At 39.6% G+C, this 25,314-nt stretch overlaps 1 protein-coding gene across 3 annotated transcripts in view; it reads right to left on the reverse strand.

Annotated features, from left to right (window-relative positions):
• emid1 (EMI domain containing 1) overlaps positions 1-25,314 on the reverse strand; it is a 343,566-nt gene that overhangs the window by 132,745 nt on the left and 185,507 nt on the right. For all 3 annotated transcript variants that reach the window (XM_043715640.2, XM_043715641.2, XM_043715643.2), the window contains exon 5: positions 886-947. In XM_043715640.2, the coding sequence (XP_043571575.1) occupies positions 886-947 (62 nt within the window). The remainder of the gene's footprint in view (positions 1-885; positions 948-25,314) is intronic.

Consider the following 25,314-nt stretch of genomic DNA (forward strand, 5'->3'; position numbering starts at 1 on the left):
AAGAACTCTATACAGCAGGACATGAAGAGTAAAGTGCAGAGTTCCTGTCTCGGTACAGAGCATTGTACAGAGTTCCCATCTCGGCACAGAGTTCCCATCTCAGTATAGAGTATTGTACAGAGTTCCCATCTCGGAACAAAGCATTGCAATGAGTTCCCGTCTCGATACAAAGCATTGTACAGAGTTCCCATCTCAGTACAGAGAATTGTACAGAGTTTCCACCTTGCTATAGTGCACTGTACTGAGTTCTCATCTCTGTACAGAGCACTTACAGAGTTCCATCTTGGTACAGAGCACAGTAGAGTTCACATCTCATTATAGTGCACTCCACAGAGTTCTTGTCTCACTGTAAACACCTACAGCGTTCCCATCTTCATACTGTGTTAACGCAAGTACAGAACAATAAAGATTTACAAAGATTTGAAGTGAGAGCTATTGGGAAAGACTGTGCTGGATTGGGCTTTTTCTTTCAGAAGAGAACTTCGAGGTGACTTGACACAGATTTTCCAAATCACCAATGGATTAGACAGGATAGATGTAGAATGTTTCTATTGTGGGAGTATTCAAAAACAATGGGGTGTAAATACATGATAGTTCTAATGAACTCAATAGGGAATCAGGAATATTTTTTATTATTCAGATGGTTGGAGTGTTGGACTTGCTAGCTAAGAACATAGTTGAGGCAAATCACTGCTTTCAAGTGCAAATAGGAGGGGAACAAGAGATGAGCGAATGGAATGGCATGCCAAAGAGCTGAGTGAGGGAGATGGAATGGAGTATAAACACTAGCAGAGTAGTTGGGCCAAATGATCACTGGCCATAAGTGAAAACATCCAGGAATTCAATAGGAACTGCACAGATCAATCAGAATCTGTAGAAGTGTACCTTAGCCTCCAGTGTCCCCAAACGATCAGTCAGCTGGGAAATTTTACTGCAGTTTAAGCAATCTGTAAAACAAAAGCTTTTCAGTCAGAATTGGAAGAGTTCTTTTAAATACAGGAAGCAACAAATGTAGGAACTGGATTATGTGGACATGAAGAATACTTTGAGTTACAATTTTATCTTGTTTTAAATTACAGTTGGAAAAGTCGTCTCAAAACTGCAAATCTAAGCAAATTTATATTTTCTTTAATTGATCTCTTATCATTATCATATACAGAGCACACACAAGTGAAGATTGCAAGTAGTTTTCCTAATAAAGAACAGGGATCAATTCATGATCCTAACTTTGCAGTGTCCAGTGAATTGAAGATGCTGACCTCGAGGAAAGGTGCCCACAAAGATCCAAGAATCTTCATGAATTTTCCACTCTCAGTTTGTCACCAAGGCAAGGAGATTTTTTTGTGTCCAGCAATGGTGATGTCATCACACAGGGTAAACAGCCAATCATACTGAGATACTTTCAGAGACAAGGAACAAGGAAACGAAGACCACTGAATTTTTGACTTCTACTCTTTGTTTTCACAGAGATTGAGATATACTGGGCCATTACAAGGAATTACGATAAAGTCGTAATATCACAAAGCCACAATTTAAAGATGTATTTATTCTGAAAATGTGAATTCTTGTTATTATGGACAAACGCTATCATTTCACAAATATAAAAATGGTTTTTCACACATGATGCAATAATTTAACAGTAAAACAAACAACCTAGCATGCCACTGAAATTCCAGTTCCACCTCATTCAACAAGGTGTGTACTTTTTGTGTGTGTACAGTGAGACTAAGAGGGTCGTAGTGCTAGTTTTCATCAAAAACAGAAAATGCTGGCACTACTCCAGCAGCAGCTGTAGGGAGAGATTTAAAGGGTGGCAGGATAAGTGTGTAATGCTTATCCCAGTATGATCTCACAGCAAGGACCCTACTTCGGACCCTGCTTTTACTTTGGATTTCCAACATCTGCGGTATTTTGATTTTGTTTTAGTTTCTTGTCACTTCAGTAATTCCTACTTTATTGCAATCGAGGGTGAATTCAACAGCACACCCTGTGAGGAAGTTTTGAATTATTGATAGCAATCTCTGGATTTCCACATTTAACTGTGCTGTGCAGACTTTCAAAAGTTGCTGTCAGTCATAAAATTGGCCTGGATTCCCCCAGAGCAATAACAGTGAATCTAGGCAGTTTCATCACAGATTTCCCTGCGAAATCCAAACTAATGTAATGCTTGATTTGTTTTGTACTAATTTAATTCTATTCCATTAAGTATTTTAACCAACTGAACTATTGGGGTAGCTGAGAGTTGTACTAAAATTCTATTTCAGCTAATAAATAGGGAAATTAAGTGATTCATTTATTCATGATTTATACCACAAAAATATGTGTGATGTTTTCATAGTAAACGTTTTACACACACACACAACAAAATTGACTCATTTTATGTTCTCTCTAATCAGGTACATAAAACAGGATCAAATTGCAGCATCTTATCAATCATTATACAAACAAGCAAACAATTGGCCATGTTTCCCTCCAACAGGAGCCAGCTGAGTGTGGATGAGCCAACAGTTTAATCAAAACAGAGGAAACAGCAGCAAAGCAAGTTCAAGTTCAGTTACGGTAAACAGTTCAGTCAACGTAAAAATGCTGCATTCTCAACACTGATTTAAAGGGCACATTAATGACTTCCTGCAATCTATCAGAGGAAATGTGAGAATGAAAAGATTAAATCATTCTATAGTGCGATTAGGCACTTTGACTGGAAGCACAAGCTTCCTCTGATTTTCACTCTTCCATTCCTTGTGGAATAAAACATGTAAGATTAGTGCTTGAGATGTACTGTAAATCTACAATAGGTTCATAAATACTGGAATGTTATTTCTTTCAGTTATACATCAAATCTGATAATGAATTATTTCCCATTATTAGAATTTGTAATAAATAGATTTGTTTCCATTAATCATCACTTTAACACATAGCTTCCTGCAGATTACTCCTGTGCATCTTTCCCTTTGCTAGAGATAGGAAAGCATGATGAAGGAGAGATACTGGGCCATAGTTCCTTCTTAATATTGCACCAATAATTCATCTGGTCATTTATGAGGAACTAACAAAATAAATAACCATGAAAGCTGCTACTTCGCTACAAACAATCCATCACTGTTTACTTATCATCTTTCAGATAAAGGTATCCATCCCCTCTGCTTGGTTTGGTTAATCTGTGACTCCATCCCTATGCCAAATTGCTGATGATTGTTTCCTTCGGAGTTGATCAAAATATATTCAACCGCAAAGATGGGCAATAGATGTGCACTGAATCCAACACACGTTGTGACATTGAACACTTCTTCCGCCGCCTCCGTCTCCAAGCTTACATTTTCCATCAAGGCTCCCACCCAAGCTCCGAGGACGCCTTCGCCCACCTCCAACACACCCCATCCACCTGGACACCCCATGCCATTCTGTTACCCGCCCTCGACCTTTTTATTTCCAACTGCCACCAGGACATTGACCACCTCAACCTGTCCACCCCCTCACCCACTCCAGCCTCTCACCCTCACAAAGTGCAGCCCTCCACTCCCTTGGCTCCAACCCCAACCTCACCATCAAATCAGCAGACAAGGGGGGGTGCAGTGGTAGTTTTGTGCACTGACCTCTACACCACTGAAGCCAGGCATCAACTTGAAGACACCTCTTCCTACCGCCCCTTCGACCACGACCTCACCTCCCATCACCAAACCATCATCTCCCAGACCGTACACAATCTCATCACTCTGGGGATCTCCCACCCACAGCTTCCAACCTCATAGGTCGAGAACCCCGCACCAACTGGTTCTACCTCCTTCCCAAGATCCACAAGTTTGACTACACTGGCTGACCCATCATCTCAGCCTGCTCCTGCCCCACCGAATTCATCCGCACATACCTCGATACTGTACTTTCCCCGGTCCAGGATCTCTCCACATACGTTCGGGACACCAACCACACCCTCCACCTCCTCCAAGTCTTTCACTTCCCTGGCCCCCAATGCCTCATCTTCACCATGGACATCCAGTCCCTTTAACCCTCCATCCATCATGACTATAGCCTCCAAGCCCTCCGTTTCTTTCTCTCCCGACGTCCTCACCAGTACCCTTCCACTGATACTCTTATTTGTTCGGCTGAACTGGTCCTCACCCTCAATAATTTCTCCTTTGAATCCTCCCATATCCTCCAGATGAAAGGGGTAGCCACAGGCATCTGCATGGGCCCCAGTTATGCCTCTCTCTTTGTCAGTTACGTAGAATAGTCTATCTTCTGTAGTTACACTGGCACTACTCCCCACCTTTTCCTGCACTACATTGATGATTGCATCAGTGTCACCTCGTGCTCCCATGAAGAGGTTGAACAGTTCATCAACTGCACCAACACATTCCACCCTGACCTTAAATTTACTGGACCATCTCTGACCCTCCCTCCCTTTCCTGGACCTCTCCAACTCCATTAACAGTGACCAACTCAACACTGACATTTTCTATAAACCCACTGACTCCCACAGCTACCTGGACTACACCTCCTGCCACCCTGCCTCCTGTAAAAATGCTATCCCTTATTCCAAATTCCTCCGCTTCTACCGCATTTGCTCCCAGGAGGACTAGTTCCACCACAGAACAAACCAGATGGCTTCCTTCTTTAAAGACCGCAATTCCCCTTCCATGTGGTTGATGAAGCCCTCTAATGCATCTCATCCACTTCCCGCACCTCCGCCCTCAAACCCCACCCCTCCAACTGCAACAAGGACAGAACCCCCTTGGTCCTCACCCTCCACTCCACGAACCTATGAATACATCGCATCATCCTCTGCCATTCCGCCACGTACAAATGGACCCCACAACCAGAAATATATTTCCCTCCCCACCCCTAATCCGCTTTCCATAAAGGCTGTTCCCTACGCGACTCCCTCGTCAGGCCACGCCCCCCCCCAACAACCCACCCTCCCGTCCCCTGCCACCTCCATCCAAGGCCCCAAAGGAGCCTTCCACATCCATCAAGGTTTCACCTGCACTTCCACATGTTCTCGATGTGGTCTCCTCTACATTGGGGAGACAGGATGCCTACTTGCAGTGCGCTTCAGAGAACATCTCCAGGACACCCGCACCAACCAACCCCACCGCCCTGTGGCTGAATACTTCAACTCCCCCTCCTACTCCGCTGAGGACATGCTAGTCCTGAGCCTCCTCCATCGCCAATCCCTTACTACCCGATGCCTGGAGGAAGAACACCTCATCTTCCATCTTGAGACTCTCCAACCCCATGGCATCAATGTGGATTTCACCAGTTTCCTCATTTCCCCTCCCCCCACCTTATTCTCATTCCAACCTTCCAACTCAGCACTGCCCTCATGACCTATCCATCTTCCTTCCCACCTATCCGTTCCACCCTCCCCTCCCCACCTTTACACCACCTCCATCCACTTATTGCACTCTCAGCTACCTTCTCCCCAGCCCCACCCCCACCCCCCTCCCATTTATCTCTTCAGCCCCGAGGCTCCCAGCCTCATTCCTGATGAAGGGCTTTGGCTCGGAACGTCAAGTTGCCTGCTCCTTGGATGCTGCCTGACCTGCTGTGCTTTTCTGGCATCACACTCTTGACTCTAATCTCCAGCATCTGCAGTCCTCACTTTAGCCTAATAGATGTGCAGTTGCCAATATTATCTCACTCCGAGGACAAATTAAAACAAAGCTCAGTGGCGGACATAAAATCCAGAAAGAGGAAAAAGTTATCCAGCCTATAAAGCACACCCCACGTGGAATGTGTGATGGATTTATTTGAACTTTAAAAACAGGTTGATCTCCAATGTTAAAAAAAACAGGGATGGCTGCTTGTCCTTCCTCCTTTAAAACAAGATCAGGCAATTTGCTGAATATTTTGGGCTCAGCTCTACAGGTACTGTTCCGACTCCCAACTTAAAGATATCAGTTTACCCAGAATTAACTACTTTTTCTGCAAATTCTTTCCACTTGCCCCGCTATCTTCTTGGAAGAAATACATTTTCACATTGCTTGTGGCACAAACATTTGCATGTAATTTCTCCTGTCCTATGTTTAGAATTGAGGTTAAATAGTTTTCCTGCTTCAATCTTGAGTCTCGCATTCATGATCTTAAGGAGCTGTATCATGTTTTCTCTTCTCTGGAAAAATGCATGTAGTTGCTGGAGCATTAAAATCTGAAATGCTATGAATCATCTTGTCTTTATTTTTTTGAACCCTTTTGTATTTAAATGGTTTTTAAAGGAAGGAAAGGAAATGTCAAGGGCTATACTCCAGTGATGGACTCACCATTATCCTGCCTGGTAATGCAAGACCTAGACTTCAGGTGCACACAATACCTAATTTAACTTCTTCATAATTGACTCACATAGACCAAGGTGTGGTTAAGAATCTAAAATTGACTGGCAATCTGGTAGTTGCCTTAATAAACGTGTAGTCTCAATTAGCAGCTCAACTAAGGACTGATACAATGCGGCTAACTTAATAGATTCACTGAGCAACAAATATGCTTGAGTCTAAACAAGTTCATGACCTTTTAATAAACAGAATAAACACTGCCTTAATCTGACTTTGTGTGAGATTCAATTAAAAAGAGAGTTGAGAAGACCTTGGAAAAGACCAATATACTTAAGTTTAGTTCCCTCCGCAGAATTGATAAAATAGTGAAGTGAAAGTTATCTGGGGCCTTCAGCAAGGAATCTATTTCAGCTCTGCTTTCTGAAATGGATACTTACTTTCAGAATAAATCATAAGCACTTTGTGCTCTTCTGCTATTCCATGGTTTGAAGTATTCAATCTTTTCCAAAGATTCCATTTCTGTGATGACCAAATTCATACTTCTATGTTTGCCCTGGAATTCCTAGGACACTTTCCAGATGGGACTTTTTAAAAGCTTATTGTTAATTTTTAATTAAAAATATTTCAGATATATACAGTACACAAGAATTTTATTGTTTTTGAAAAGTCTTACTTCACATTTGTTTTAAGAACTTTATTCTTCCTTTTCTTTCCTGAAGACAGTGCTGATGTGTGATTCTATACCCACTCATACTTTGCTCAGATGGTCTTTTGGCTGAGTAAGTCTGGACTGTGAGGTTATACAACCATGGGCACCATCCCCATTTTTTCTTTAGTAGTACATTTGATCTGTTTAAGTGTGCACTCCCTTTTAATTCTTCTGTGCTGCCTGTTGGGGCCTGGTGTGTGACCATGGAGCTCAGAGCAAACATTGATCATCAGCTGGAAGGGGTTTGGATATGTCTTTAGCGATCTGCTATTCTGACTTTTGCAGAGATCAGATATTTTACCCAAAAACAGCAACAGAAATTTGTACCTTTGAGCCTATATGCCCACTTAGACACTGCATAGTTGATTTTTGCAGCTAAGCTTTCAGAGTTGCAAATTCCTTCTCTCTCTCGTTTTTTTCCCTGCTGAACATAAACATTTCTTTTGTTCAAGATCTTCATGGACATCAATGGAAAATTTATTTTCAGCCTGCTTTTGGTGGCAGATCTTGGAATCAACTTAGGTTTTGATCTCAATCTGTCAGTGTAAATCCAATTTCTGAGTTCTTCATGAAAAGTTGAATTATTGACCTTAATGATCCAACTTGGAGGCAGACTCATGCTGGTACTGGATAAGATACATGGGGAAATGTGCCTGTTTAAAACTTGCAACAGAAATGTCATTGTTATCCTATGAACAGCTGCAATTCTCTTCTTCACCTTACTATTTTCAGACAATGACACAATTTGCCTTCTTGCGTTTCTCCCTATTTGCCTCCCCTGCTTTGAAGAGATTGACTCCTTGCTGATGTAGAAGGATTGCCAGGTCACTTATGCTAGTCTTCCAAGTGCTCTTTACATGCAAGTAAAGGAGTTCTGGCAGGTCCCAAAGCCAGCAAGGCTCTGATCTTAACTTCACTCAACAACCTAAACAGATGCTTGTCCTAAACAAAATGAATTGGTCAGTTTTTTCTTTCATAACAAAAGGCACTGAGTTACTTTAACATCTCAGCCACTGCGTCATCCAACTAGATCAAATTGGGCCATAAGTTATAGACTGGGATTTAGTGATAGCAAGGGGAATTATCCCCCCAAACTGGTTAAAGAACTGATGAGAGCCCAGTTTATTGGGTAATTTATTTGAAGATTAGACTGTATACAAGTACAGTTAATTGTTAAGTGTATGCATCTGACTGCTTGTAACTGATTTACAAGTCTTTAGACTAATATATCACATTCTATCAAGGTAGTAATAATTGACTACAATTTAAGATATGTGTCCTTAAAGTTTAATGTATCTCAGTTTGAAACACCGAGAAATCAAAAACAATAACGCACAGTTAATATGGATTTCAAAGAGGAAAGTCTTGTTTGACCAAGTACAATAAATTCTTTGAAGTGGTAATAAAATGCAGAAGCAAGGGAATTGCAGTTGTTATAAATATATCTAGATTTCCAAAAGGCCTTTGATAAAGTGTCACATAATAGACCAAAGAATAACATCAGAGCAGGTGGAGTCAGGAACAAGTGACAGATTGGATGATTAGCTGACTAAAAAACAAAACACAGAAGGTAGGGGCACGGGCTAGCTGTCCAGAGCACAGAAAGTGGAAAGTTAGTCTCACGATGACCAGAACTAGGACCATTATTATACCCCACAGCCACCTGATGGAGCAGCACTCTGAAAGCTAGTGCTTCCAAATAAACCTATTGGACTATAACCTGATGTTGTGTGTGCTTTTTAACTTTGTCCACCCCAGTCCAACACTGGTACCTCCAAATCACTATTATTCATAATGTAGATTAATGATTTAGACTTTGAAATAACAAGCATAATATCTAATGCTGCAGATGATGTCAAATTGGAAGGGACAATCAACACTCAGGTCAATAACAAATTGCAGAAGCTCATTAATAAAAGTGCTACATGAACATATAATTGACCAATTGATTTTAAGTTAGATAATTATCAGCTATTGCAATCGAATAAAAAATAAGGAGGCAACATATTGCTTGGAAAGGAAGAAACAAAATGGCTCAGAGAATGAAAAAGATTTGAGAGTACAAATACATATATCACTAAAGGTTACATTAAAAGTTAATAAAACTGTGACAAAAGAAAATCAAGCATAAAGATTTATTTTTTGGGAGTTATCAGTGAAAAGTCATGAAGTTATGCTGAATTTGTGATGAACCTTGGTAAGACCACTCTTGCTGAATACTTTGTATAGTCCTGTTCACTACAAAACATGATTTTGAGAACTCAAAGACTTACAATGATAATACCAGAACTGGAAAGCAACACCCATCAGAAACTGAGGGATGAACTAATAAAAATTGGAAAGATTTGAACAAGAGTTGACAAGGTGAGAATTTTCCACTTATAGGGAAGAGCAAAATAGAGATCATCAATACAAGATTGTATTCATTAAGAAATAAAGTGGGAATTCAGAAGAAACCTCTTTACCTAAAGAGTGAGAGAACATGGAACTCAACCAGAGGGAATGACTGAGCTAAATAATGTCACAGAACCATGGATGGGTCACTGACCCCCATCATGTTTGCATTAGCTCTCCAATGAACATTATAACTTAGTTCAATTCACCTGCTTTTTCCTCATAATATTGCATGTTGTTTCTCTTCAAATAAGCATCCAATGACTTCTTAAGCAATTTCAGGCAATGCATTCCTGACCTGAACCACTCATTGTATGAAAAAGTATTTTCTTGCATCACTTTTACTATATTTGTAAATCTATTCTCGGTTCTTATAGGAGTGGGAACGTTCTCTCCTTATCTATTTTATGCAGACATCTCAACATCTTTAGACGTCCTATTTCAGCTCCTCTTAACCTTCTTCTATCCAAGGGAACAATCCCAACTTCTCCCATCTATCCTCAAAATTGAAATTTCGCATTTCTGGAACCATTTTTGTAAATCTCTTTCTGCACATAATCCAACACATTCACATTCGTTCTCGTGCATGTCTCTGTTTGGCTTGTCCTGGAATGGATGTGTTGTCCCAGACGAAGTGGTGTCCTTCCTTATCTGTATTTAAGGATACCATTGAGGGTGGGTCATGTCTTTTTGTGGCTAGTTGATCTTCATGTATCCTGGTGGCTAGTTTTCTTCCTGTTTGTCCAATGTAGTGTTTGTTACAGTTCTTGCATGGTATTTTGTAAATGACATTATTATTGCTTGTTGCCTGTATAGGGTCTTTCAAGTTCATTAGCTGCTGTTTTAGTGTATTGGTGGGTTTGTTAGCTACCATGATGCCAAGACATCTGAATAGTCTGGCAGTCATTTCTGAGATGTCTTTGATGTAGGGGAGAGTGGCTAGGGTTTTTGGATGTGTTCTGTCTGCTTGTTGGGTTTGTTGCTAAGAAATCAGCGGACTGTGTTCATTGGGTACCCGTTCTTTTTGAATACACGGTATAGGTGATTTTCCTCTGTGCTGTAGTGTGTGGTGGCTCGTTGAAATAATGTTCTGATGCAGCTTCGTTTGTGGGTGTTGGGAAGATTGTTTCTGTAGTTCAGTATTGGTCCGTAAACAGAGACACACACAAGAATTCCTCGAAGCATGGCATTCCAACTGGAACTCTATCAATAAACACATTGACTTGGATCTCATTTACCACCCCCTGAGAAAATGAACAGGAAATGAAATCGCCACCAGAAATGACATCACCAACCCAAGGAAACCTAAATATACAAATAGAAAGCGGACCTAGTAATGGTGACAAGACATCTGAAAACCTTCCAGCTCAGCGAGCAAACCTACATCCATACATTTACCATCTATTTAGCAGAGTAAGAAAAGTATAACCAAGCTTAAAAAGTTGTAGTTAGTTCAACCAATAGGCTCACAGCCAACGGTGATCGTGACGGAGTGTGGACAAATGCAAACTTCTGATTGGGGATTCCTGGAAAGCACTCAGTTTAATGAAGTCTGCACCAACATCCCCTCTATATTTCTTTGTTGTGCTCAGTCAATTCATTTAAGCATAGGCCCTTTAAGTTGAAATGTTTAAGACAGAGGTTGATAGACTCCTGATTACTGAGGGGTGGAGAGAATATGGTGGGGTAGGTAGGAATGTAGACTTGAGGTTAAAATCATGGCAGCCATGATCTTACTTAATGGCAGAGCAGGCTAGAGGGCCAAGTGGCTTACCCTTGTTCTTATATTTACAAGTTTTTTTTGCGCAGTAACTTAAAGGGACTGTCATGTGCTCAGTTTGCTTGAAAACTACAGGATTGGTGTGCAGCCATGAGACAACATTCGTCAGCAACCTCCAAAATCAAACTGAATCAGAACTCCTCCTAATCTGATTGAGATTAGCTGATGCAGGGATTAAGTGTTCAAACCTTACTGATTTTATGTGGATTAGCTCCTCACTGATTTAACCAGAACCACTTGGGAAGATACATTGGGATGTTATTCAGTGTTGCATAGTCTATGCCAAGTTGGTTGTTAGTGGTGGTGGCTTTTGGTTTCATTGAAACTCTGGCTATCTGCTGATATTTAATTTGGTTCAGAACTTTTCAGTCTCCATAGTCAAGACCAGATGTACTCGAAATCTTTGGATTTCCAAAGCACTGACTCTGCAGGAATAACCCAGAAAGTTGAAACTTCCAAAATGCCATTACCTGGCATCTGGATTCCTGCAAATAAGTCCCCAACTTTGTTTAAGAGGCAGAAACTTTGGAAGGTTCAGACTGGCTTCCTAGATCCAAAGGATTTAGAAAACTGATTCCTCCGCCTCATTACTGACATGGATTCTGCAATCCCAACACCATCCTCCCATTTTCACTGATATCTGGCACTCCTTGTCCTATGACAGATATCTGACACCCTAACCTCCATCCTGGACAACTGCCCCACTACCTCTTAAACACCTGACCCCTACTCCTTAGCAAAGACACCCAACCTTTACACCTTCCTCAGATAATTCTCCATTCCACATCCGACCCTCACATTGACAGAGACCTGGTAATCCCTTACATTTGACCGACCTCATCCTCTCACCCACTTACCTGCCTATATTACCCTGTCATCCACTAGGTACCCTAACTCCTCTCCCATCTGCCATCCTCCACCCTCATCTACCTCCCATCCAATCGATGTAGCCACCTGGTAGCTTACCCCCTCACTCACCTGCCAAGCTACCCTCACAGCTGGCAGTTTACTCCATCGCCCACCCTGATAGGTCAGACACGTAAAGATCATAGACAGGGAGATGGGCAATCTTTAATAAGATTCCAGTTGTTCAGATCAGTTCTGGCAGCAACCAAAAGTGTTCAGCAGAGCTCTGGAATATAAGCAAGCATTCAAATGTAAAGCTCTACTGCTGATGGACAATGAAACAACCATGCAACATCCCATTCTCCAGGTATCAATCCCAAGGCTCATGCCATGTCTTTACATCACACTGTAGATTTTTGATATAAATTCTGTGTTACGATCGAGCCCTCCACAATCACCTGAAGAAGGAGCGTCGCTCCGAAAGCTAGTGTGCTTCCAATTAAACCTGTTGGACTATAACCTGGTGTTGTGTGATTTTTAACTTTGTACACCCCAGTCCAACACCGGCATCTCTGAATCATGGCCATGTCTTTAGACAGAGACATCAAATCTCACAGCTGTGCAAATCTAGCTCTGAATTTACAAACTGGAAACCTACCCTCCTTTCTTGAACACCTGAATCCATGTTTACATTTGAAATACCTCACCTCACAATTTCCATTGTAGCTTTTTGTGCTCAAACATCTGAACCAAATTTACTTAGAATTCAATTTAATTCATTGGAGATGAACAAATTGCAGCAACTGCAGATCAGTCCAGGCCGCTTCAGAATCTACCCTTGTCCAACATTCCTGATGATTCTTTCAGTTAGATGTAAATCGTTAGCAGATTCCAACAGAATTTGGCACAGTGTTGTCCAATATTACCATCATTTGAATACAACCACTAGCACTACACACAATTAACGCTGCAAATGATGACAGCAGAGTTACTCAAATAATTTACTTCTGTTTGATGTAGGTAATATCAGTATTCTAACATGAAAAAGGAATACGCTCGTATCAGTTTCCAAAGCACACTTGATAATCTTCCAAGTTGAATTTGACCATGTACCCTCAGCTGTTTTGTTTTCTGTTTCAGATCCCAACAATTACAACAGATACAGAACAAAGAAATCCCACTCTTCCAACATAAATACTGGTTTACAGGTCAGAAACATTTCTTCAAATATTGCACTCGTCTGCTGCTTATTAAAGGCAGATTGTTCAGAGAAATGTCAGCCTGACCTTACAAATGATTCACTTTGTAACAAATTTTAATAATTATGGACATGTACATGCATTTGTTAAACTCCACTCAATTTCCCACAAATGGAGACTATTTTATTCTATTTGTGCATAAATAATGTAACTGAAATTTCAGAGTGTCAAAAGATGTTTTTGGGCAAATATTCAGTAATAGCAGATTGCAGCTGAAGTATTTTGTTTCAGTTACTGATGCAACCATTACCTCATATTTATCCTCCTAATGCAGAGAATGAAATATTCACTATGTATAGTGAATATATATGTTCACTTGTTCTGAGGAAGGTTCACTCAAGCCAAAACATTAACTGATTTCTCTCCACAGATGCTGCCATATGTCATAGAGTCATAGAGATGTACAGAATGGAAACAGACCCTTCGGTCCAACCTGTCCATGCCGACCAGATATCCCAACCCAATCTAGTTCCACCTGCCTATATCCCTCCAAACCCTCCCTATTCATATACCCATCTAGATGCCTCTTAAATGTTGTAATTGTACCAGTCTCCACCACTTCCTCTGGCAGTTCATTCCCTCAGGATTCCTTCCAACAACTTGCCCACCACTGATGTCAGGCTCACTGGTTTTCCAGCAATTTCTGTTTTTGTTTCTGATTTACAGCATCCACAGTTCTTTTGATTTTTATTCACGATATGTCAGCATGTAAGACTCACTAGGCCCATGATGGGAGCTTTTAACAAGTGCAAGAAGTTGTAGGTGCCTTAACTTGCAATCAATTAGGAAGGTGATCTGAGCAGTTTGTATCAAAGCAACATTAAAAATCTTTATTTCTGAGCAGTGTGGCTTTCGATAATTTTCACTTAAAAAAAGGTTGATTCAGAAAATTTCCAGGTCAAATTGAAACAGGATGAGTTCTTGCAGCCACAATTGTGACCAAACTTTTTAAAAGAACTTTAAAAAGTGTTGCAGTTTTTGTACAAAACGTGAGCTCAAACCACTGGTGAGAGTGCGATAGTTTTGTGTGCGTGTGTGTGTGTGTAATTTTGCATGGCTGTTTAATCAAGCAGATAATAAATCGACTGAGTAGGTCTTTTCTAGCTTTCAAGCTTAGCATGGCAGTTGCCCAACAGACTGTCATTGAAAAGATAAATCTTAAGTTTCCTATTATGTAGGAGAGACTTAAATATCTTTAATGAATTTTCTCTGAAACTGTGTGGGATAGAGGGTAAATAATTGAAACTGAATGAGATTTTCTCACCAATGGCAATCTCTTTAAGTATGACAGATTACAGAAAATTTAGTAACATAAGACTGCAAATTATTCAAAGGATTAAATTGGTGTATTAACATTTATATCAGGCAACATTTCTTGTATTTTAATCTTAATTCACAATTTATTTTGTAAGTTGTGCAAATACCTTCAATTAAGTCAGACTTTCATTGAAAGTTTTGCCAAATTTACTTAGCTGAAAGACAGAATACAAAGCAAATTCTGCAAAAGGGGTTCAGCTATAAAGCTCAGTCCATATTTCCTGTCACGAATGATATAGACTATTTTTCATATGTTTTCATTTTTATCATCAGACAAGTGATATGCCAGGAAACAGCTCAACTTGCTTTTCATCTATTCAGACCAACGGCTGTTCAAAGTAATGTCTATAAAGTCTTGAATAAAGTCTCTTTACTTTGATGACAAAAATTAATTCAGAATGACAATACAAAACACTGACCTTCCTTGGATCACAACCAAAGATGATGCCATTCTAGTTTACGTTGATATTTTGGAATTCAGAACAATCGCTAGGAAATGGTAATAGCTTCTTATTATCAATCTGATCAAGATGTGTTCTGGAGAAAAAAGTTTTGCATCAGAATGCATAACCTGCTTAAAAAGCTATGTAAATGTTAACACACAGATTAAATGTGATGAGGAGAATTAACTGAGGTGATAGCCAAGACTGTGAAACTAACATATTACAGAGGTTTGTCCTATTGGTGGCTTTCAGGATTCCATAACAATAATTTACCTGGAAGAAGTCTGTACTTGACTAAAAATACCTACAACGCCTTCAGTTCATCTGGAAATCATTATATGGGCAGTAAACTCCAACATGTTGATTTGTATTCTAACTGTAAAACTGATGGAGCAGCACGCAGGACAAGATTAATGGCTCAGTTAATGACTGAACCAGTCATCCTTTCCATGCAGTCTTCATTTACAGTTTTGAGAACAGTGTAGTCACAAGAAAGGGTGAGGCAACTGAAAACCCATTAAAGGATGGAAAATCTAAAGGTTATCTGCAGGAAATTAAGGAATATATTTTCTGAGCCAAAAGAACAAAATAACATAGAGAAACTTTGCTGACTGGACTGCAGGAAATAATTCTTGGCCAATACACTCAGTTAGGTAAAGACAGGTATGAAATTTCTCTTCTCACAGCCTTGTTTAGCAGCATGGCGATTACCTTCTTATTCTCCAGCTTTAAGGGCACAAATTTTCATGAAATTCATTAAGAGACCATCAAAAAGCAAAGTGCCTAGACTAGCTGCAACAATGGACAAGTACATTCTTCTTGCAAACACACAGTATGGGGTCTCTGTAATGAAGAACAAATTATAATACAGATGAAAAGAGAGATGTGTTGCCAAAGCATTGCATCTTGTACTTAAAAGAAAACATAAGAAAACCAAATTTCAAATTGCAACAATTCATACAATAGGTGAAAAGGCTTGTTAGTAATTTGATTTTAATCATTTTATCCATGGTGGCACCCAAGCCAATGGGGTAGTGGGGTGATGGCTTTGGGTTCTCCAGTTACCGGATAATTCAGATAAAGTGTAATGCCCAACCATACTCTTTTTACTTGCAGAGAATGTGTTCCTATGTGTGATCTATGCCAATTCTAGCAATGTAGATGAATCTCATTATGACCATGACTAATCCTATTAAACTGGTTGTTTGTGTAGTTATTAGTGCACTCAAAATTTAAGATAAATCCTTTGATTTTGTAATTTGGCTCATTCTGCACAAACAAAAGGAATATGGTCCAACTTGCACTTTCTTGAAATACCTGGGAGATTGGGGAGCTTATCCAAGGTAATGCCTCGACCAATTACAGTCAACCCGCCAATCAATCAGTACCTTTTTCTGAGGAAGGGTCACTTGACCCAAAACATTAACTCTGATTTCCCTCCACAGATGCTGCCAGACCTGTTGAACTTTTCCAGCTATTTCTGTTTTTGTTCCTGATTTACAGCATCCGTAATTCTTTTGGTTTTTATTTCGCACCTTTTGCTCCACTGGTGTAAATTGTTGTGATTGTTTGAAATTTGGCATTCTTGCATTTGTTCTGATGAGTGTAAGATTAAAAGCCTCTACAGTTTGTTCTTTTTTGGAAAGTATTCAGACTATACTACATGAAACAAATTACTTATTTCATGCCAAACAAATTTATCATAAGTGGTGTCTTATACCCCAGCTGTGCTTTTAAAATATTTCTCATTAGAAAGAAGGGTCTGACATCCCCTATCATCCCTAGTTTAGGAGCCAAAAGATGCATGTGAAGGACAGGAAATCCTGTCAACATCCAATTTATGTCACTTTAGCAGCACTTACCTGTATAAAAAAAAAAGTAATTTTTGATGTGAATTTTAACTGTTGGTCCCAAATACTCTTAGAATGGGGTAAAGAGTAAATTGAATAGAAATTGCCCGTACTTCACGGCTTATTATTCTCACATGCATCCCAAAATTGAGATATAAGGATCAAGACAAGTCCACCTCCCAGACTCAGATACGGATGTGACCATGGCAAATGCTTTCACAGATTAATTAAGTCAGGGAACAAGTCATCCCCACAGGTATCTATGAATGGCCTTTAATCCAAACTACTTATTTCTTAGAATCTATGCAGAACAGTAAAGTGCGATAAAAGACAAAGTTATAGTAGGTTAACATTGTCAGCTGTAGGTCAATAAGGAAGCAAAATTATATCTATACTTAGCAACGAAACTCAGCCAAAGGATACATCCTGAAACAGCAACTGCCAACAGTCAACCAACCCAGGGGAAGTTTTTATGCCAGGGCAAATTTGGATGCTTTGCAATGTAAACCATAGAGAGACTAAACCATGTGTAAACTGTTGACTTTTAGTAAATCATTGATAGAAATGTGAAAAAAGGTGCAGAGGTTGCAACCACTGTCATACGAGAGGGTCAGTAACTGAAGGTGACTCTGCTGATTGAAATACCACTCCAATACCGAATCTCATTGTAAACACAATGTAAAGCAATGTTACCCAACTCTCAACAGTACAGCCAATTTAAACAAAATGTCACTCCTGGATGAGTGTTCATGTAAGTAGCTGCAAAAACATTCCCCAATTTGGTAAAGCACCATTACTAACATTGCAATATGAAAGGAAATACTGGAGAACTGTACTGACCCAGAAAAGCACACTCTCAAAAAAAAACAGATGTGCCATCATTTCCTTAGCTGTGTCAGGTCAATTATGTAAGGGTCCATTTACACATCCATTGAACGTACCTCTCCAAATAAGTCAGGGATAAACACTGGTTTTCCCATCAGTTTTATAAAAAGAGATCTTGTTACCTTATTAATTTATTAAATTGTAGGCAAATCTTTCAGAAGTGAAATTCAGAAGCCTTTCTACAACAATTGATGTGAAATCCATTGTAAATTTTAAATCTGAGATTGACAGGTTTTTTGTTTTCAGACAAAAGGGATACAGGCAAAGACAGATATGGAGATTGGTCATTGGCTAGCTACACCGACACTGAATGATGGAACAGTCTCAAAGCACTAAATAGTTTACTTCTGCTCTTATGTTCTTATTTGTGGCTTCACCTGATCAGTCTCAATACTGGCAATGTGCTCTGCTATAAACCAGTGCTTACATCTGCACTCAAAATGAAGGAAAGTTAAAAACATCTAACATTTAGTTAAACGTTGCACATAAACTAGTCTTTTGGTCCCAAGTCTAGCTCTTTCTAAGTAACCTTAAGGACGGTCACTGAAAAGGAGAATTTCGTGAACGTAATAATTATCAAATGCAGCAGGACATGTTGCTGAATAAGATTCATACCTTAAACAGTTGAAGCAACTAATATGATTCAGAGCATTAATATGATACACGTGATCATATCTGTCACAGACATATTACTGGAAGCCAGACAATGTCAAAATTAAATTAAGTTTTCTTCTACGCTCATGGTAAATCATTATCTTAAAAGGAAGCCATATTTTGTTGTGGGTCATGGGCACTATAAACACTCATTAGTGTACTGCGATTAATTTTAAATTAATTCTAGAGTAAGAAAATCTGAATTATTTGATCATTTGAATTGTGTGATTAATCAAGAGTGGAAAGTACTGATCTAATAATAGAGAGTGAAATCACTTTCAGCATTATTGGAATAGAAAAGGTTCAATTAATTGCACCAAACAGCCACTTAATTAATTTTTCAATGCAGTTACTGCATTTTAACCGATAAAAGATATCGACTATGTATATTGCAAACATAATTATTTTCTTTTGATGACAATAACTCACCGGGGCACTTTTTGTCTTCTTCAGGAAACTTAATTAATTATTGCTCTGATGTAACTTTTAATACTAGCTGAAATTCCCCAAAATGCCATCTGGGAACACACTAAGCTTAAGACAATTTTGTGCAGTCATTCACGAAAACATCAAATGAGTTGTTCTTGTTCATAGCATGCAGGTGAAAGATTCCAGATTGCAGCAGCTGTAAATTTTAAGTGCAACAGTAAACTTTCTTCTTTAAGGTCTCCGTCTGTTTCCCTTCTTTCTCCCCAGTCAAAAGATCCAGGCATGTTACTACTCAGATGCTGCCAAAATGTTAGTTCTTGTTTAAAAACAGAAAACACTGGAAACACTCAGCAGGTTAGGCAGCATCTGTGGAGATGGAAACAGAGTTAATGTCTCTGGTCAGCATTGGAAATGGAAGTCTTTCCAGATGAACAGCTTTTATGTGTGTGAGCAGCAGGGTTGACTGAGTTTCTGTGATGGTCTATAAAGATGGCAAGTGACAGTTTTTGGTACTCTCAAGCCATGCAGTCACTAGGTTAGTATTCTGAGAGTTAACAACCGAGGAAGATTCCTGAGGACAGAGGGCCATCAATGCTTCCATTTATGGAAATAAATCTTGACATATAGGCATACATCGTGTGGACTTTCAGGGAGTCCTGAAAGTCCAGGGAGTCCCCTTTCAGTTCAGCAAGTTAGCATGCTAACTGTAATGTACACAATGCAATGTACACATCATCAATTGCATCCTCCATCCCTTTTAGTACCCCAGTCCTGGTAAATTTGCATGATAATTATAAAAGTTGTTAATTGCATTTTACTCACTTAAAGTAAGTATTGCAAAAATTAGATTTTATGAATGCTCAGAACAATTGGGATTAATATCAATTACGTTGTAATCACAAAACTCAAGGTAACAAAGTAAACCCTGGGCACATCCTTTTGCCAAATTGAGTGAACAATGAGGAAAAGCTGGGAACAGTGCAAAACTTCAGGGTGCAATGCCGCATTATGTACAGTTGGGCCACATTCTGCTTTTCCTTTGCTCTTATGAATTTCCTTAGTGATTCTTTTTGTTTTGTCATTTACATAAAAAATGTTTCTTCTATTCCACACTAAATTTCAGAAATAGACAGCTTAGTGGCATGGTGTAAGGATAACAATCGCTCCTCCAGTGCCAGCAAAATAAAGGAACTGGTCATTGACTTCAGGATGCGGAGTGGGCAATACACGCCTGTCTGTATCAACCGTGCTGAAGTGGAGCTGGAGATTAGAGTGGTGCTGGAAAAGCACAGCAGGTCAGGCAGCATCCGAGGAGCAAGAAAATTCACATTTTGGGCAAAATTCCTCATGAAGGGCTTTTGCCCGAAACATCGATTTTCATGCTCCTCAAATGCTGCCTGACCTGCTGTGTTTTTCCAGCGCCACTCTAATCTTGACTCTAAAGCACACCAATGTCTCTACCTGCTCAGAAGGCGAAGGAAATTTGGCATGTCCACAATGACTCTTACCAATTATTATAGGCACACCATAGAAAGCATCCTATTCAGATACATCACAGCTTGGTACAGCAACTGCTTTGCCCAAAGCTGCAAGAAATTAGAGAGTTAAAAAAACAGCCCAGTTCATCACGAAAACCAACCTTTCTTCCATTTGGATTAGATTAGATTAGATTACAGTGTGGAAACAGGCCCTTCGGCCCAACAAGTCCACACCGACCCGCCGAAGCGAAATCCACCCATACCCCTATATTTTTACCCCTTACGGCAATTTACACTACGGGCAATTTAGCATGGCCAATTCACCTGACCCTGCACATCTTTTGGACTGTGGGAGGAAACCGGAGCACCCGGAGGAAACCCACGCAGACACGGGGAGAACGTGCAAACTCCACACAGTCAGTCGCCTGAGGCGGGAATTGAACCCGGGTCTCAGGCGCTGTGAGGCAGCAGTGCTAACCACTGTGCCACCGTGCCGCCCACATTGACTCCGTCTACACTACTACTGCCTCGAGAAAGCAGCCAACATAATCAAAGACGCCTCCCATCTTAGTTATACTCTCTTCCACCCTCTTCCATCAGGCAGAAGGTATAAAAGTTTAGAAAACAAGAACGAACAGATTTAAGAACAGCTTCTTCTCTGCTGTTATCAGACCTATGAATGGATCTCAAAGGAGAAAGAGTTGATCTTTCTCTGAACCTTCTCTGTAGCTGTTACACTATATTCTGCAATCTGTTCTATTACCCTAATGTACTTAGGTAAGGTATGATTTGTCTGGTTAGCACACAAAACAATACTTGTCACTATATCTTGGCAGACGTGACAATAAGAAATCAAAAAAATCGAACTAACTCAAAGGTCCTTTGTTTGTTGTATTAATTTGGTGATGTTTTCATGATGAGAGTGAAGAATGACTGTCAATATTGTGGGTACCCAGGCCTAAAAACTGGATCATGCCTGAGCTAGGGCATCGTCCATGAGCTGCCCATCCTATATGTGCCTTATGATACCCAAGAGAGGAACAAAGAAACTTGGTTTGCCTTACTTATTTGATTAATAGCAGTGATTTATGAACAGTTCCAAAGACTGGTTGCTGTTCACAGGAGTGGGGGACAGAGAGGAGTAAGGGGGAAGAGAATAAGATACCACAAGGGCATAATGGATGGGAATAAGAGGTGAATTTGTTCTGGCTCAAGGCCATCAAGTTGGAGACAATCAGCAGGAAGTGTGAGGCTGAGGTCCTAGGGGAGGAATGCATCCTGTGATTCTGTGACATTTTCAGGGTCCTGATTCATTCTGAGTGAGAAACAAATCTTAGTTTTAATATGCACCATTGAAATTGGTGGAGTTTGGAGACTGAACATCAGAAAAGTCTTACTTATGCTTTTTGTCTTTTATTTTCCATCACCTAAACAGGAATTAGCTATAGTAAGACTAGGCTGAGAGGTTTCAAGATTATTTGGACATTTTCCCATAGAATGGATCTAGATACAAGTTAACCTAGAATGCTTTCTGAAGTAAAGCTTAGTTTAAAGTTTTATTCCACACAAGTCAAACGGTAAACAATTTAGTAGCTCAACTTTCTGAAAATTGAACACTTTGCAGCTTTTGTGGGGAGCAAAATGGGAGTGCAGACATCAAGGAAGGTAAGATGGTTTTTGGAAAAAGATTTATACAGGGAGTAAAACATCAAAGGTTGAATGAAGGAAGAATGTTTCTTGCCTGGAAAGTAGGATAGAATGCAGAGATTTATTCTGCTTACGTTCATTAAGGTAATGATCATGAGATCCCTTAATTCCCGTGGTGTCTAAAGATTTACTGATATCAGATACTTGACAGCTGAGTATCCCGGGATGTCTAAGTGGAGGATTTCAAAGATTCACAACCCTCTGTGAATGAAAACCTTCTCCACATCTCAATCCTCGATGGAATATTCCTTATCCTGCAACAATGTCCCCTCATTTTATACACTGCAACCAGCCACAACTAGCCTTTCAGCGACTGCCCATCAAACATTCCCAAGAATTTTACACATCTCAATGAGATTTTCTCTCTCAATCTTCCAACTTCCAGAAAATTTAAACCCATCTCTCCTCACAAGAAAGCCTTTTCATTCAAGGAATCAATTTAGTGAACCTTAGTTGAACCCATCAAAGACAAGTGTACTGTTTCTGATGTAAAAGAACCAAACCTGTATATGTACACAGGTAAGGTGCCATCAAAGTCCTATATAATAGTAAGATTTCATTAGTCTAATACTGCAATCCCCTTTGCAATAAATGCCAAAAAAATTACTTGTCTTTCTAACTGCTTGCTGTGCTTACATGTTAATTTTCTGTGATTCCTGTAAGGGACACCCAAATCCCTCCAAATTCAAACATTCTGATTAGTGATAGTCTACATGGCTTTGTCTGCAGGAAATGGTGTCTCACTAATTTGGTTGAGTTTTTTAAAGAGGTGACAACGAAGAAGACGAGGGAAGACCAGTAGATAATGTCTATGTAGACTTTAGCAGAGCGTACAACAGGGCTCCACATGGTGGACTGATTTGTAAGATTAGGTCACATGGGAGATCTGAATAATGGGATACAAAATTGGCTTGTGGGTAGAAAACAGAGGGTGGTGGTAGGGGGTTGCTATTTGGACTGGAGGCCTGTGATTAATGTTGCGCCACAAGGAACAGTGCTGGGTCTCTTACTTTTCATCATGTGTATAAATGATTTGAATGTGCGAATATAGGAGGCATGGTTCATAAGTTTGCAGATGACACGAAAATAGGTAGTGTAGTGAATTGTGAAGAAGGTTACTTCCAGCACCACACTCTTGACAAAGATGATATAAGCAGATCTTCAAAGACTAGGTTAAGTATAAAGAAACACAGTGAGCCATTCATACAAACTGAGTAACAATTCAAAACTAAATTGCTTTCCTTTTAGGAAAAAGTCATCTTTGACATGTGCTTTCTTGGATGAATAGAAAAGCTATTTCACAATTGTTTTTGCTCTGTTCTTCCAATAATTTAAATAAGATTGTACTCATCTGTTCACCCTTCTCTCAGTTTGAACCATCGGTCCAGTAAAAACTAACAATCTTAATTTAAACATTTACTTAAAATTCCACAAATTCACTAAACTAATGCATTAAAAATTTTTCAAACATATACAAACTAAAATATCATACAGCAAGTGGCAATTAGAACTTGCAGTGGAAGGGATAACATTTTCTGTGATCTGGTCAAAGGTGACTGAGGCATTCGAGTGTAATGAGCACATTGGATTTGTTCAGACTCTAGGATCTAGCTTAAGTTAACAAAGTTAATCAAGCTCCAGACAAAGCTACAAACATTAAGCTCAGTTAAGCTTTTCAAGTAAACAGTTTAATGAAATTACTCATGTTCTAGTTACATTTAATCATGTTATTCCAAAGGATGTAATTATTTACTATCTTGTATGTAACACAACTTAGTTTAGGCTGGATAAAAATGTTGAATTTAGATTTTGTTTCTTATAGCTAAAGTTTATAATGACTGGAATGGTTGCTTTAGTCAGTCTGTCAAGAGGTGAATCTTCCAATAAGATTTTAAATCTTGACAATTTTGTTGTTTTAATTGAATATTAAGAGATCCTATTGTCACTATCATTGCTATGCATGTATTATGCCTGCTTTGTTTCTCAGTCTTTTTCTTCTGTTATCCCAATCCCAGTATCCTGTTTCTATCCTCAAATGACTCCCTCCTCTTGGACCTTTTCTCCTTTGTTTCCATTCCCACTTTCCCTGATTCCTCCTGGCTTCCCAATCCCATGTCATTCGGTTCCTTCCTATTTTAGATTTATTAATGCCAGCTTATAAAAATGGGGGAAACATAGGAGCACAGTGGTAAAGCGACTTGACCAAAATCTTGAGCATCCAGGGTAATACACTGAGGCCAGTGGTTCAAATCCCACTATGGCAGCAGTCAGACTTTAAATTCAATTAAAATATCTGGAATTACTCCAGACCTGCAGCAACATGGCTGACTCTTAACTGCCCTCTGTAAAGGCCAAGCAAACCACCCAGATCAAGGGCAATTAGGAACAAGCAGCTAATGCTAGTCATACAAGTGGCATCCATGTCCAAAGAAGAAGTATTTTAAAAAGCAGCTTATCAGAAAACAATGCTCCACTTGATGGCATTATTCCTAATAGATACTTGGAAAAGATCACGGTGCGAGTTAAATTTAAACTAATGGTGGTCACACAAAAAAATAATGAATCAGATTTCCAACAGAACAAATGATTTTGTAAACAGGCTGGTGGAGTGAAAAGCCACATTGTTGGAATCATGGGACTCTGCACCTGGTTTTCATATTATTTTATGATATTTTTGGCAGTTGATGTTAAACTAAATTGCATCCTATTGGTTGAGAAAACAATAGCAACGATCTATTTCAAATTACTTTCAGACATGTGTAAAGGGCTTTGTCTCAGTATGGTTTAATGTACTGAAAAAAATCAACAATAAACTTAACTTTGGTGTTTTTACAGGAAAAAGGCAAAACAGGAATTGGCACAGTTAACCTTGATAGGGAAGGAAAGCCTCATTAGGGGTCCAAGAGCTGAAAAGTATTTAGCTCTCTGGATTCCTTGAAAGGTTACCTTGTGCTGTCTATAGTTGGTTCCAAGTGCTGGAGGTATGTTCGATTACCTTGGGAGATCACAGACAACTTTCCCTGGAGATGAAATATGCTCTGTTGTCAGAGCGTTATAGTCAGTGGGAGGATAAGATGGTTGGGTTGAAGCTGTGGTTATTTTGCAGCTCTTCTTACATTGACAACTAGAGGATGATGTCATGCCAGTGTTACATTTTGGATACTGGGAATGCAGAGACAGGAGATGACCATTCGGTCCCTTGATCTTGTTTTGCCATTCCATTAGATCACGGTTGGTCAGTATCTCATCTCTGCTCCACTTGGTTCCAAATACCTATCCACCTTCCCTTTAACAATC

This window comes from Chiloscyllium plagiosum, unplaced genomic scaffold (assembly GCF_037043375.1).
Source record: "Chiloscyllium plagiosum isolate Xiang-an unplaced genomic scaffold, Cpla_swu_hap1 HiC_scaffold_24, whole genome shotgun sequence".
NCBI lineage: Eukaryota > Metazoa > Chordata > Chondrichthyes > Orectolobiformes > Hemiscylliidae > Chiloscyllium > Chiloscyllium plagiosum.